The sequence below is a fragment of the Chrysochloris asiatica genome, unplaced genomic scaffold (assembly GCF_000296735.1).
Source record: "Chrysochloris asiatica unplaced genomic scaffold, ChrAsi1.0 scaffold00012, whole genome shotgun sequence".
Classification (NCBI taxonomy): Eukaryota; Metazoa; Chordata; class Mammalia; order Afrosoricida; family Chrysochloridae; genus Chrysochloris; species Chrysochloris asiatica.
The window spans coordinates 7,570,341-7,584,925 of record NW_006408530.1 but is presented as its reverse complement, the minus strand read 5'-3'; the positions used below and the strand labels follow the sequence as shown (position 1 = coordinate 7,584,925).

The following is a 14,585-nucleotide window of genomic DNA, read 5'->3' as shown; positions in this document are numbered from 1 at the left end:
TCATGCAGCTTCATCATACTAGTCCAGCATGGAGCAGGGCAGGGGGGAAATCCATGAAAGCATATGAGGGAATGCACCTAAAGCATCCTAAGTCACCTTCACAACACATCAGGCATTACCTGGCTCCACATGTGTGTATTGTAGAGAGCAGTCAACATATCTGGACGCAGAATTTCATTACATCCATTTCTCAGAAGCATCTTGGCACTAGATTTATATTTTTTCTGTCCATGCAAAGAGCAGTCAAGCACAAAAGAGACTTATGAAGACAAAAAAGAACATAGCTCTATATTCCAATCACCTCTGAGTGAAGAGATGTAGGCAGACATACTTTCTGTCCTCACATATATGTTCAGGTGAAGATGCCAGATATAGTTAGAATACCAAGTAGAATTATCACAGTACTTGCAGTTAACCATTCATCATCCTTATTAATGGGGAACCATGGAGCTAAGTCTTACTTATGTTGAGCTAATTACTTATTTATGTGATGTAAAATTGCTCTATAGAAGAAAAGATATCATAGGAAATAAAAAATACATAGTTCCATCTCTTTCTTTTTGTTAATGTGTTTCTTCATTTTTGCATTTGTAACTCAAACTATAATTGGGCATGGGAAAATTGCAGTTTAGAAATTGGCCCTCCAGAATGGAAAATGGTGGGAGGACACAGCGTTTCTCTTCATCTTCACCAGGGCACAAGTAAGGACACAGAGCATGGACTGGCACACTCAAATAGCTCACGGGCTTTTTGGGTGGCTAGACAGAGAACTTTGAAACAGAACAGTCCAATATCATAGGCAGAACCTATGACATCCTTGCAGCAGACGGGACAACATCTTGTGAGAAACCCGGAGCGCAGTTCTGCCTGGGCTGGGTGACCAGCCCCACCACAGTACCTGGCTGATCTGTTCGCCTGCCGTCTTAGCCAGCAGATGTCTAGGCTCATCAACCACCAGCTGGTATTTATCTTTCCGCTGCTCATAATCAGCTCTGTATTTTTTCTGCTCAAACATCATATCAAATTAAATCAAGAGTACAACTTTAAGTACACAAAAATGTTCCCAGGTAAATAATCCAGAGAACCAGACCCATGTCATTTCTAAAAGTGGGCTTCCAAAGAATTCAGGGTAATAAAAACAGGGAGGAAACGAAAGTCAAATGAACGATGAATACCTGGACAAGGCTGGGACTTGGAATAGATCTGCTTTAGGAAAATGAAATTGGAGAACTTGTGCATAGACAATCTACATCTTTATATATGTTGCCACGAGTAATGTTAGATATTATGGCATCTTACCTTGTACTTAAAATAAGCTATGGACAAACACAGGCTTACAACCTAGAGCTATGAGAATCAAAAGCATAAGTAGTGTCAGACTATTCATGGGCAAATTCTAAGAGTCTCCTAAGTCTAATTAATTTACTTGATTATAAAAGAGACTTGGAAACCCTTTGAGAAAGAGAAAAACAGAAAAATATGTATCGAGTCTGTCTTCCTAGGAAATTACTGACTGATTCTTCGGTGTCATCCACTCTGGAAATCTAATGAAAATAAACTAAGTTAAATTAAAAAACAACAGAGGCATGTACTGAAGCAAATATATTACTGACTATATTTTCACTTTCAGATAGGTTTTGCTAATTTTCTAACATTGCTCTTGACCTTATATAAATCCTTGAAAAATAGGAAATTAAACATAAAGCACACATGAATCTCAGCCATCCTTGTTGTTGTTGTTATTGTGCCGTGGAGTCGGTTCCGACTCACAGCGACCCTGAACAGGGTTTCCGAGGCTATAAATCTTTACGGGAGCAGAAAGCCTCATTGTTCTCCTGCAGAATAGCTGGTAGTTTTGAGCAGCCCAATTCGTAACCACTATGCTACCAGAGATCCTTCAGCCATCCTTTTAGGGGTGATGCAAACAATCACTATCATTTCGGGGCCTTAGTAGGAGCTATTAAAATGCTTTTGAGCTTGTGGGCCTCTCAACTTTTGACAGTATTTTAGGAGTTCAGCTGATAGTAAACTCCTGTATGTCCTTGGTCCCCTCACTGAAAGAGTTATGAAACCCTGTGTCAATGCAAAAAGGTACTGATGACTGCAGGGAGCTCTGACACTGCACTGGGAGATCCCTTCATTGGTTCTTATTCATGGTTTTGGTAAAGCACATTGGATGGTGATATTGTAGGGTCTTCCCAAATCTAAGCAATCAACACTTAGGATAGCTTTCTAGTCATTTTGGTTTTAATCATATAAGTTTCAATGGGTCAGATCATACGTACCTCATTCATCAGTTGAGTTGCATACTTGAAGTGCCTATTGATTGGACAGTCAGCAACATACTTGAAATCAGACTTTGTCCTTTCAAATATCTCTTTATACTTATACTAGAGAAAATAGAAAGTGATTATTTTACAGGCAGTGATGATCCTAAGAACGTGACACATCACTTATCATATAATTGTGTAAATTAATTCATTCATAGAACAGGTATTTGATATTACTCTGTCTCCTAAGGCTTCTACTAATTTCTTCTTGGTTCTATTATTGCAGGGTTTTTTTTGTTTTTTTTTAAAAACAACCTTGCGGGTACTTATAAATGTACCCTTGAAGAAAGTTTTTAGTCTATTTATTTGAATATAGTTTTCCAGTAAGTAATCAGATAATCACAATTTTTAGAACAAGTGTTGACTATGACTCACAGGCTAAATTGAAGCTACCATCTGTTTGTAAAGTTCCATGTGCTAAGAATGGTTTTTACAATTCTAAGAGGTTGTAAAACATAATCAAAGAAAGAATATGCAATAGACTGAATGTAGCCCACAAAACCTAAAACATTTTCTATCGTGTCCTTTTCAGAAAAAGTTTTCCGGTCCCTGTTTTCGAGCTCAAACGAAGATAATCTATTTGCTTTGCTTTTGTAAATAGAAAAATGAGGCCCATAAATATGAACTGATATGTCACAAGTTATACATCATGATTGTGGAACAAAACAACCCCACTTTATTATGTTTGCTAACTTATTAGCTCTGACAGGATAAATTGTTCCATAACACACAAAGGAGTGTCCATCATCTTTCAACTCCATTTTTTTCCATGAACTTTTTAAAAGTCCCCTCATGTAAGCAGAGAGGAATTTCAGAAGATTCATGTGACGTTGTACTGAGACAGCATCAAATTCATGTAAAGAAATTTCTAAGAAGCATGAAAAATTGAGTATTTATTACAATCATAGGGCCCAAAAGTGAGGACAGGGGTGAAAATGTAGACGGCTACTCCTCTGTGTGGTGAAAGTGTATCTGAGTGACCATGCCATTCTCCTTGAGCAGATATACCTTGCTGTATAGAGTCTTGTTCTTTTCAGCCAAAGTGAAGTCAGGGGTATCGTAGGCATAGCAACCAATTCCCTTCAGCCAGGTCAAATCTTCTTTATATTTTACCTGGGAGAAGAAGAACATCATCAAAAAAATATTAAAAACCTATCTCCAAATAGTAGTTTAGGATCTAGACAACTAAAGCAAATCGGAGCATTAACTCCTGAACTACATGAAACAATAAAGTATTAAAACCATTATGTAGAAGTTGTTGTTCCCAGTAATACTGATTCTGCCCATTTTATGCCATGTTGTTATATTATGTGCAGAACGCTTTGTTTTAATACTAGTTAAAGCAATTTAAACTTAACAGGCATACTTTCCTAGAAAGTATATCATTAGCCCTGTATTTTCATACATAAAAAAAAGATCATTGTTATTATGTACCTTAATTGGTTCAATAGTCTACTTCTGATAAATTTGAACAGTTTATCAAAAGTAGGCTATTTCCTTGATGAGCAATATAATTTCTAACTATCCAATACGATATCATCTAGATGATATTATTAGATGAAAAATAAGGTTTATACATTTGAATATATTGCTCTCTCACCCAAGTTGACATTGACTCAGTAATTAATTGAAGTTTGTGATTTAAACATCCATACACAAGATCTAAAATCTAGTTAAGTTTTTATGCAGGGTTTGATTTTATAGCTTATTTGTGAACATGGATTCTTGCATAATGACAGAAGATTTCAAGACTCACATCACTGACTGCGTCGGTGACTGCCCGGTGGTGGAAATGCTCTGGGCGATCAGGAATGGACCTCCAGATTCCCAGTTGGCTCATATAGTTCTCCTTGTACTTCACCTATGGCAAAATACAAAGGCAGCTGTAAAGTCTTGCCTAAAGTTAATAGAAAAATACCAGAGTAGCTGGTGTGTTCGAATTGCCGACTTTGCAGTTACCAGTCCAATGCTTATCTCATAGCACCACACTAGGATTCCCAAAACAATTGATGGTGGATGAATTATCCAACACAGATAGAAGTATTTAGAGACATACTTTACTGATGTCATCTGTGACTTTACGATGATAAACAATGTCCAGAGCATCCTTCACAGTGTGGTACTTCCCTTTGGTCTTTTGAAATGTTTCTTTGTAGCGTAGCTGGAAAGAGAAAAGACACATGGATGATGAAAAATGGCTGCTGTGTGCCATTGAGTCGGTGCCAACTCATATCAACCCTATATAGGGTTTCTGAGGCTATAAATCTTAACGAGAGCAGAAACCCTCATCTTTATCCCAAGGAGCAGCTAGTGGATTTGAACTGCTGATCTTGTGGTTAGCAGCCCAATGGATAACCCACAATAACACCAAAGTTCCTTTTGAAAAACTACTAAATTAGATAAGTGAGCGCTTTTAAGCTTGAACTTTCTTAGGTTTCCCCAGACTTAAAATCTTATTCAGATCCTGGGGGAGAAAAAAAGAAATTTGGGAAAAGCTAATGAAATCCAAATAAAGCATGATGTTTAGTTAATAATAATAATGTATCAATATTTGTTTATTAGTTGTGATAAGTACCATGGTAAAGTAAGGTGCTAACAATGGGAGAAATTGGGTGTGGGATATACGTATGTGTATGTACTATCTTTGCAACTTTTCTGTAAATTTACAACTTTTAAAAGAAAATATTTATTTAAATATAAAACAAAGAAAAGGGTGGTTTGAGTAGAGAAACAAACCAATAAATATAAGCTCATTGTGGCCAAGAAATAGTAATGTGTATGGAGAGAGGAGAAAGATTTAGGTGATGCCTTCTGTACAAAGTAGTCCTGCAATTTTACTTTATTATGGTCTTAATCTTTGTGATATTCAAGAGAAGACAATTCTGACTTTAACCTAGGAATATCACGACAGATTCATCCCATCTACACAAGATGGATACTTCGCTGAGCAGTGTGTTTTCAATTTCAATCAAAAGATCTTTCCTTTTTGAGCAAATACATAATGAAAAATGTCTTTTCTTTGAGTTTGTAGCTTTGTTTTTCAGGTAGATAATTCCATATGCTCACTTACCTTTACATGTGGGGAAAGCCGGGATAGATATGCTGAGCTGAGTGCCAGGTGCAAAATAGTCCCTTGTTACCCTGGATTATTTTAATGCTTAACAGCATCAGTATTGGCACTGACTAAGCCAGGGACGAGGCTGTCCAGTGAGACAAATTTCACTGTGTGACCACCTTCATAATGTGGTGGCATAGATTAAGCTTGGTTCAAATTAATATCCAAAGACAACCTTGAAGTGATAAGTTTCACAATTACCCTCACTCCACATATAAGAAATCAAAGTCTCAGAAAATCAGGCAAATTATATGTAGCAGAAAAAGGGCAGCATCAGGATTTGAATCTATGTTTGACTTCAAGTCCATGATTTTATAGATAAGTAAAAATCAGTTGACAAGAATTACTATGAAACTTTTCCAAAGAATTACAGGGAAGGATCAAGGATCACATTGTTTGTCCAGAAGAGCAACAAGAAGAACAGCAGCCTTTAGCATCTTTAAGTACTGTCTTTGCCAGGCCTGTTTTGGATTTGTTTTTTCTTCCCTGATCCATTTTGTGGGACTTTGTACTATGGCTATGATGTAACATCTTATGCACTTTCTGAGGTACTTCAACCTCACCTCTCCCTATCATTAAAAGAAAGAAAAAAAGAGATGCATACATCACTGGCATTCCAGTAAGCCTTCTTGGCTCTGATGAGGATTGGTGTATCTGGAACTGGGGTGTACTTGTCCTTCATCTTTTCATATTGAATCTTGTACTTTTTCTAAGGAATGAAATAAAAGAGAAAGACAAACTTAAATTCAAACATTTTCATCCCTGGGACTCATAACCAGTCACACTATCTGTCTGAGGAGCACAATGCATCATAGTCTTGAAAAGAATGTTGTCTACTGGGTTTTGCTTATGCTAATCACAAATTATTGTCATGGGTTCTCTGATCAGAGGAAGTTGTTGTTGTTAAGTACTGTCTAGTGGATTCTGACCCATAGCAACCCTGTGCAGGGTTTCCGAGGCTGTAAATCTTTACGGGAGCAGAAAGCCTCATCTTTCTCCCATGAAACAGCTGGTAGTTTCGAACTGCTGACCTTAAGGTTCGCAGCCTGATTTGTAACCAGTAGGTGATGGTTTTTTAACAAAGGATTTTTTTTTTCCCTTTAACCCGTGTTTCATTACTGAATTCCCACCTTACCTCGCTGACCATGTCCTTCACTTCTTTAGCATGCATCAAGGCTGTGGTCTGGTTGCCAGCATGGTGATGAGGCCTCTCTTTGGTGGCAAGTTCAACATACAGATACTAAATAATCAGAAAAAGGAAATGAGATGAAACATTGAATGTTCAGTCTTCTTCATTCATTTCTAGCCCTTAAATGGGAGAGGGTGTCTACCTGTGATCCTGTTTTTGTTGTGTGTGTAGGTTTTTTATTGTTAAATATCGTATGTATTTCTGTTCATTTCTCTCTCTATGTATCTCACATTTGGAAACACATACATACATTTCAGCTAACCAATATTTGTTCTGGTGCGTATGGTGCAGTCTGAAGCCATATGACTAAACAAATGGTGGCAGAAGAATGGGACAGTTATATTAAGAGTTCTCAACATATCACTTTTTAATTTTGCCTGAATGCATGAAATGTGCTTTCATTTGTTTGTGGACAACAAACAAGTCCTGTGTTGTGTACCAAACAATGACCTTTCACTACCTGGAGTCCACAGACTACTCATCTAAGTTAGATAACACTTAGAAAACAGAACATCATTTGTTCATGTAAAGCATAGCTTTAGTTCAGAGAACAGCTTCATGAAGTGCTGGAGGGAAAGGGCATTATGCTGCATTAAGGACAAGCAAGTATGAGAGTCTGATGCTGGCCAGGAGTAGCCAGGCACATGCATGACAACGGCGTGCCAGGTTTCTGAGTCTTCATCAGTAAATGACCTTACCTGGCTCTGAAGCTTCTGCCCTCGCTTGGCTCTTAAAAGATCAGGAGTGTCAGGAACTGAAGTGAAGATTGACTTTTGCTTCCTGCCCGTTGCTCTGTACACGAGCTGAACATAAAACAAGTCATCACCATCATTTCTGTGCTATAGCTATCTTATGTTCTCTACAGATGCCTTTATTGCTTACTTCAGAGAAAAAGCCAGGGCTGTCCCACTGCAACAATCACAGTTTCTGCTCAACAATCTAATAATTTATTTACCTGTATGCCCCCTTTTTATTTTTTCACCTAACAATAGGAGAGGCAATAGAACTATAGAGTTAATGTCTCTAATTTGATGGCATTAATAACAACAACAAAGTTAGAGACATTCTGTGCCTTGTCCATGATTCGGATCTCCTGAGGTATTTTGGTCCTGTTCTTGTTTGTTTGTTTTTGGACTCTATTCCAGCAATTAACCCTTTCCCCTCCATATCTCCAACTCTTCTTGTTCTTCCAGCTTTCACCCTTTATCTGCCCAAAGACTCAAGTCTCTCCATTAGCCCTTTGCTTCAAGTTAATGACGTAATCTCTTTCTTGTGCAGCCAAGCAGTCTATGTTTTGTTCTCTGTGTTTTCTCTTTTGATTAATGTCTTAAGGAGAAAGTTTGGCTTCCACTCAACCACTCCAATGAAGCCACACTTGTTAAGGTTACCGTAAGTTTTATGAGAGCCAGATCTGGTGAATGCCTCTGCATTTCCTTCCTGAAACGCCCTTCTCTGCCTGCCATTCCACCATTCTCCTCTGGGAGGCCTCCAATCTTCCTGTTGTTAAGTGCCATCGAGTCAGTTCTGACCCATTGAGACCCTGAATAGGGTTTCCAATGAGTGGCTGGTAAGCTTGAATCACCGACCTTCTCGTTCAAAGTGACTTTGCAGTCCAGCACATTAACCCACAGGGCCACACAATCTTCCTGGGCACTCCTTAATCTTCCACTACAGTTCTGTTATCTTTCCAGTCCTCCCCAAACTGCCATTACCTAGGATTTAAGGCTTGGCTCCGTCACCTCATTCCAATGGATTATTTCAACCATGCCATCTCTTTCAGACTGACAACTTCCAAATCTACATGCCCCACTTTCTCCAAGTGCAGACTTGGGTGACTCATCATGCTCACCATTGAATTATTCATATTACTCCTTATCCCTACCTAAAATTTGCTTCTTCTCCTATTTTCTCTATTTTGTTAAAAGGCTCTTTAATCTCTCAGATTCCCAGTCCAGAAAATGTGAGGAGTCATTCTAGACTCCTTTTCTTTCATCCTCCACATCAAAATGGTCACAAAATCAGGGCTTTTCACTTCCTGATAGCCCTTAAATACGTCCCCTTTTTTCTGTTCCCACTGCTACTGCCTAGCTCAGCTTCTTTTCTTCTTTTCTCATCAAGTTCAAGATGACTAATATAGCCAAGTTATTGTTATTGTTATTGTTAAGTACCAGCAAGGCAGTTGCAATCCATAGTGACCTTATATAGGGTTTCGGAAGCTATCAATCTTTGTGGGAACAGAAAGCCTCATCTTTCTCCCATGGAGAGGCTGGTGGGCTTGAACGGCCAACTTTGTGGTTTCCTGTCCAGTACTTACCCAAAGGAGTCACTCCACTAATATAGCCAGGTGTTATTGTTGTTGTTAAGTGCTGTTGAGTCAGTTTTGACTCATAAATTCCCTGAATAGTGTTTTCAAAAGTGGCTAGTAGTGTTGAACTACTAACCTTGTGGTTAGCAGTCCAGTGCTGGTCCTACGGTGCCACTCTAGGATTCCAAGTAGGAAGCTACAAAACTTGACTCCTGTCTATACTTCTTGCCTCGATTCTCAATGTTCAAAAATAACTTTTCAAAAATAACTTTCACTGTCAAAAGCTCGTATGCTGATTTGTATAAACTGCCCCTTCCAACTAGAATGTTCTTCTCCCTCTTATCTGCTTGGGAAACTTCTAGAGTTCATATTTTCTTGACTGTTCTTATAATATAATGCTGATCATATTGATGTCTGTCTCTTCTTCCACACTATTTGCTTATTTAGTGCTGGGGTTCAGTTCTATCATCCTGTTAGCACAGTGTGCTTAGACAAAGGGCCTGAAAAATAGTTGTCTCCTTATAAATGCTGTCTTCTAATAAATGTTGGGATTCCTGGTGTGATGCTGTAGGGTAACTACTAGACTGCTAACCGAAAGGTTGGTGGTTCAAACCCACCAGATGCTCCTAATACAGGGTCATCATGAGTCAAAACTGACTTGGACTTGATGGCACTTAATAACAACAACAATAATTGTTAAAGGGACTTTAGTAGATTACAGAAAACTAGAGAAACCAAATGAAGCACAGATAAATTCTAATCAGAGATCTAACTGCCAACAGAACTGATGGTATGTTAAAAAAAAAAAAATTACAAATATGCATATATGTGCACATGTTCATTTCTTTAAACATAAGTTATATGCAAATCCAGGTTAAAATAAATTGTGGCTCATCCTCTTGGGACTGTTTTTTGGTATTACTATTGAAAGAAAAGAGATAAACTGAATGAAAATGTGATGTTTCTTCCAGGTTGGATTTTTCATAAATCAAATCAACAAACTCACAGAATATTATAGTTAAAAGGAGTCCAACTCCCCATCTAGCCCAATTCTCTAGCACAGGAAACTCAAGTGCTGACATGGTGAATTATACAAAGTCACACAACTAACTGGAAGTAAATTTGGGATGAAAATCCAACTGTTTAATGAGGTTTCTATAATTACCTTTGTGCTATATTCCTCCTTAACATAGGTATGCATTGCTTAGGCTTCTTGAGACAACATCCTTGCTTCAGTATACTTTAAAATACTATAAATCTATATATGCCAACAATCAACACAGTACAAAGGCAGTTAGTTTAAAAGTCAATAACTTGAACTACTTTATGGCATCAACATTTTTTACTAAGTTGGTGTTTTTCAAATATTCCTGATTCTAAAAATCTACTGGGTTCTTATTAAAAACAGATTTTCAGTTCCTACCCCAGATCTTCTACATCCTGGCTTGGATCAAGTGAAGACTACTAAAGTTCTTATGGTCAGGCAAGTGTGGAAGAAACTGCACCACTGAGAAACACCCATGTGGAAGTTGGTAATGATGTATAATATGCACAAAATCCCAATAGAAATTGGAAGAGAAGAAATTAAAGTTTCAAATAATTCTCAACCCAGTGAAATTAGTCAGTCACAAAAGGAGAAATACTGCATAGGACCACTACTGTGAAAGACTAAGAAAAATAATCCATACTAAAGGTGGGGGTGGGGATTCTTTCCTGGTTGCTGGGATGTGGGGAGTGGGGTGAGGGGAGGGAGGGGAAGGTGGAGCACCGGACAGGGAACAGACACAGGATATTTTGGGTGCTGGGAAGGGGGGCAATATACAAGAAGGGAGAGGGGAACGGAAGTACAAAGCGGATGGGAGAACAATTAGGCAGTTTTGCATGGGCTAAGTGGGACAGAGATAAAGAATGATGTATGCACAACCTTGGAACAACAGGGCTCAGGGATACAGGGATTGAGACATGGTTGGACTGGGGAAAAGGGGGGAAATAATGTTAAGATGCTTGGCTATCTTTTGAATCTTGGTTTCCTTTGCATATCATTATAAAATAGACACTGAGGGGGAGAGAAAGGAATAGCCAGAAATATCATCACAGAAAGCTTGTAAGTCCATCTTCTGCCTATAACTGACTGGAATACCTAAAATGGGGCTACAACGTGCCCAGTGAAGGAAGTTTCCTGTGGAGCCTCTGCATTACATAAGACTATAGGTGGAATCCTGAACAGCATCCAGAATCTTCAGAGGTGTGAAATTTCCACTTGAAAGGATGGGCAGACCAGCCTGGAGTGGCTAGAAGAACAGAAGATGCTTCTTTGAAAGAAAGATGACAGGAAAAATACAAAACAATATAGGCAGACAGACTGATTACTACAAGAACAAGCAAGTTGCTCGCCCAGGAGACATAAAGGCAAGTGGTTGGGTCTCCTCAGAACAACCCCTCCTTCCAAGACTAAGACTCAATGGGAATACACACTCTGATTGATGACTACATAAGTCACTGATAAAACGAAGTGAGGGAAAAATAGCAATGAAGTGGCGAGCTAAGCCCTACAACGTTCATTAGACCCCTGTGAACCTGAGGGAGACCTGGTTAGCCAGCAGTGTGGCAAGACCTGGGGACTCTTGAGCCCAGAGTCAGTGACATAGTCACAGAGGACTAGAGTGGAGAGTGAAGCATCCAGCTGATAAGAAGAGAGGGCATATGCACAAAAACACCCACACTTTCAGATAATACCCACTTGATCTGGCTTCAATGACTGGATGATCAGAACTCAACTAGAAGAAAAAAGAAGAGGAAAAAAAGAGTAATCGAATACAATTTGATGAACCTGACCTACACTAGGGATGCAGTAGCTCAAAAGAGGGAACAAATCTTTACAGCAAGGATCATTCCCACCCCCTCCATACACAGAGTAGACAGGGATGGGCCACTTAGACATTGGCTATCCAAAGTGGGGGTGCTACAAAGGCAAGAAGTGACTGGCTTATAAGCTTTCAAGAGGAAACCTAAATCCAGTGGGCATGGAGGAAGATAGAATCTCCACTGAGTAGTATCCAATCTGTCTAGGTGGGGCTGATGAAAGGAAATGTGGATAGGTCTCTTGTGATACAATAGTGAATAATTGTTATCAGGACAGCTTGTGAGGGTTGGAAATGTAAAGGTAGATGTTTTGTAGCAAGGAGGGGAGTGATTAACTTTGCAGTTTAGGAGCTGAGGTCCCTGGGACCATGAAGGGAGAAGAGCAGAGAGCGGGACCCTACCCAGAGAAGCAGTGATGCCTGAGATGGAGGCAGAGACGATGACTTGGAGAGATGGAGCAGCTGGGGACTTTAGATCCAGAGAGGGAGGGGCTGTGTGCTGATGACGAGGTGGAGGTTGGGGAGGCAGACTTGCAGGGTATACCCTTTGGTTGGTTGATGATGCATGGAGGGGATTGTAACCATGGCAATGAAATGATATACAATAGGATGAATGTAAAACTAATGTTCTCCCATGTAAACTATCACATAATTCACAATAAAACATTAAAAAAAAATCCTCAAGCCAGATAGCCAAAAATAAAATTATCTCAGGGATGAGAATAAACACTTTCAATTACCAAACTTTTTTTTGTAGCTGGCAGAGAGATGTGAGGCCTCAGTGCCAGGTGGGCAGGAGACAATGAAACTAAGTAGCTTCGAAAGTAGTTTTGAATTTACTGCAGGGGCAGCAGGGTGTCACCGAAGACTTTTAAACAGGGTACAACCACAGTTTGGGTTCTTGCTTTATGAGAGTGAGTTTTAACATAAGAAATCCAGTTTGGATAGAGGGCAGAACCAAAGCCATCCATCGCCATTGAGTTGGTTCTGACCCGTAGCAATTCTTTGAACATCTTAGGTTTTCTGAAGGCAGAGCGCTTTTCTAATCTGCAAAACCACTTATCATGTAAACTCTCAGCAATCCTAGCCATGGGTAGGACACGTATCAATAGCATCCTTTTACCAAAACGGGACAAAATAGACATATGTAGGCAAAGGGATGCCAATAGACCTGCTCAGATATAGAGGCCACTTCATAGCTTAGCTCAGGGATAGGAAATAATTTATCCATTGTTACAGCTTGATGAATGATCACTGTTGTTGTTTTCAAGTGCCTCTGAGTTGGTTCCGACTCGCAGAGACCCTATATAGGGTTTCCAAGGAGCAGCCGGTGGGTTTGAATCACTGACCTTGCAGTTAGCAGTCCAGTGCTTATCTTACAGTGCCACACCAGGACTCCAAATGATGACTAGAGGAACTAAAAATCTTTTGTTTTTTTAAGTAATTCAGTCTTTCTTGGTCAAGTTGGCTGATTTGTAGTGGCAGGCAAAGTGTCCTTACCTCGCTCAGGTGTGTCTTCAGTTCCTGCACTTTTCTGTATTCTGGTGTGTCGAGCACCACTTTGTATTTGTCACGCGTCTTCTTTGCATTATAAGTGTACACGTAATTAGACTAAAAGAAAACAAACAAACAAACAACAACAGCAGAAATACAAGATGATGAATCATAGAAATGACTCCTAGTCATACATTTGCTTCCAAATAGCTGGTTTGTATAAGGAACTCTTCCATTTGTTCTATGCAGAAACAAAAATCACTGTCATTTAACAAATATACTTCTTTTACAGGAAGCAGATCATCTTGAGTGACTCATGACCACTTCTGGAGGGCTAAAGGGAGATGATCCCCTAAAAGCAGCTGCAGGTACAGATTCACTCTGCCCAACACTCTGCAGCTGGTGATGGGATGCATGGATCATTGTGTGGAGGTATTGTGGACTCTGAAGATGTACACTTACCCACAGCTTCCGCAGGTGCCGGGAGCGGACCATGTCAGGAGTGTCATACAGAAAGCAACCCAGGCCCTTTAGCATCTGCAAGTCCTCTTTGTATTTAATCTGCAGATAAAAATCAGAAACATGACTGGCTATAAGCAAAAATAAATCAAGAACAAAAAAAACAAAGGAGTGACATTAAAAAAAATACATATATATCTTTCATTTTGGTTCTATATACCCATCTTGTAGTTTTAGTTTGCGGTTTTTGCTAAGTGCCATCAAGTTGGCCCTGACTCACAGTGAATTAATTTATGGATAATAGAAGTAAATGTTGCCCATTCCTAGGCCATCTTCACTATTGTTGCCATGTTTGAGTCCATTGCTTTGGCTATCACATGGAGGGATTTCCTCCTTTTCTCTGACCCTCTACTTTACCAACAATGAGGTCTTTGTCTAGAGATCTATCTTTCCTGATTGCAGCTCAAAGTAAGCAAACCAAAGTCTCCTCATCTTAGATTGTTGTTGTTAAGTTTCATTGAGTCCGTTACAACTCATAGCAATCATGTATAGGGTATCCAAGGAGTGACTGGTGAGTTTGAACCACTGTCCTTGTGGTCAACAGTACAGTGAGTAGCCTACAGCACCACACTAGGTCTCCCATCTTAGATTACTTGCCCTTAAATAAATTAGAGTGGTTGTTATTTTTCTTACATTGAAATCTCTGAACTCTGTGCTGAGGAGAGAACTCTGCTGTTATTTTACTATAATATTGGTTAGAGAAGAACCAGAGAGTGGATGGAAGGGTGTTTTAGGAGAATAAAATGTCCAAGGTGGATTGAAAATGTTGGCA

The 14,585-nt window shown here is 39.3% G+C and overlaps 1 protein-coding gene across 1 annotated transcript in view; it reads right to left on the bottom strand.

Annotated features, from left to right (window-relative positions):
- NEB (nebulin) overlaps positions 1 to 14,585 on the bottom strand; it is a 261,077-nt gene that overhangs the window by 55,572 nt on the left and 190,920 nt on the right. The window contains 10 exon segments of the mRNA XM_006834547.1: positions 899 to 1,003; positions 2,286 to 2,390; positions 3,339 to 3,443; positions 4,087 to 4,191; positions 4,387 to 4,491; positions 6,050 to 6,154; positions 6,581 to 6,685; positions 7,333 to 7,437; positions 13,301 to 13,411; positions 13,757 to 13,855. Coding sequence (XP_006834610.1) covers positions 899 to 1,003; positions 2,286 to 2,390; positions 3,339 to 3,443; positions 4,087 to 4,191; positions 4,387 to 4,491; positions 6,050 to 6,154; positions 6,581 to 6,685; positions 7,333 to 7,437; positions 13,301 to 13,411; positions 13,757 to 13,855 — 1,050 coding nt within the window.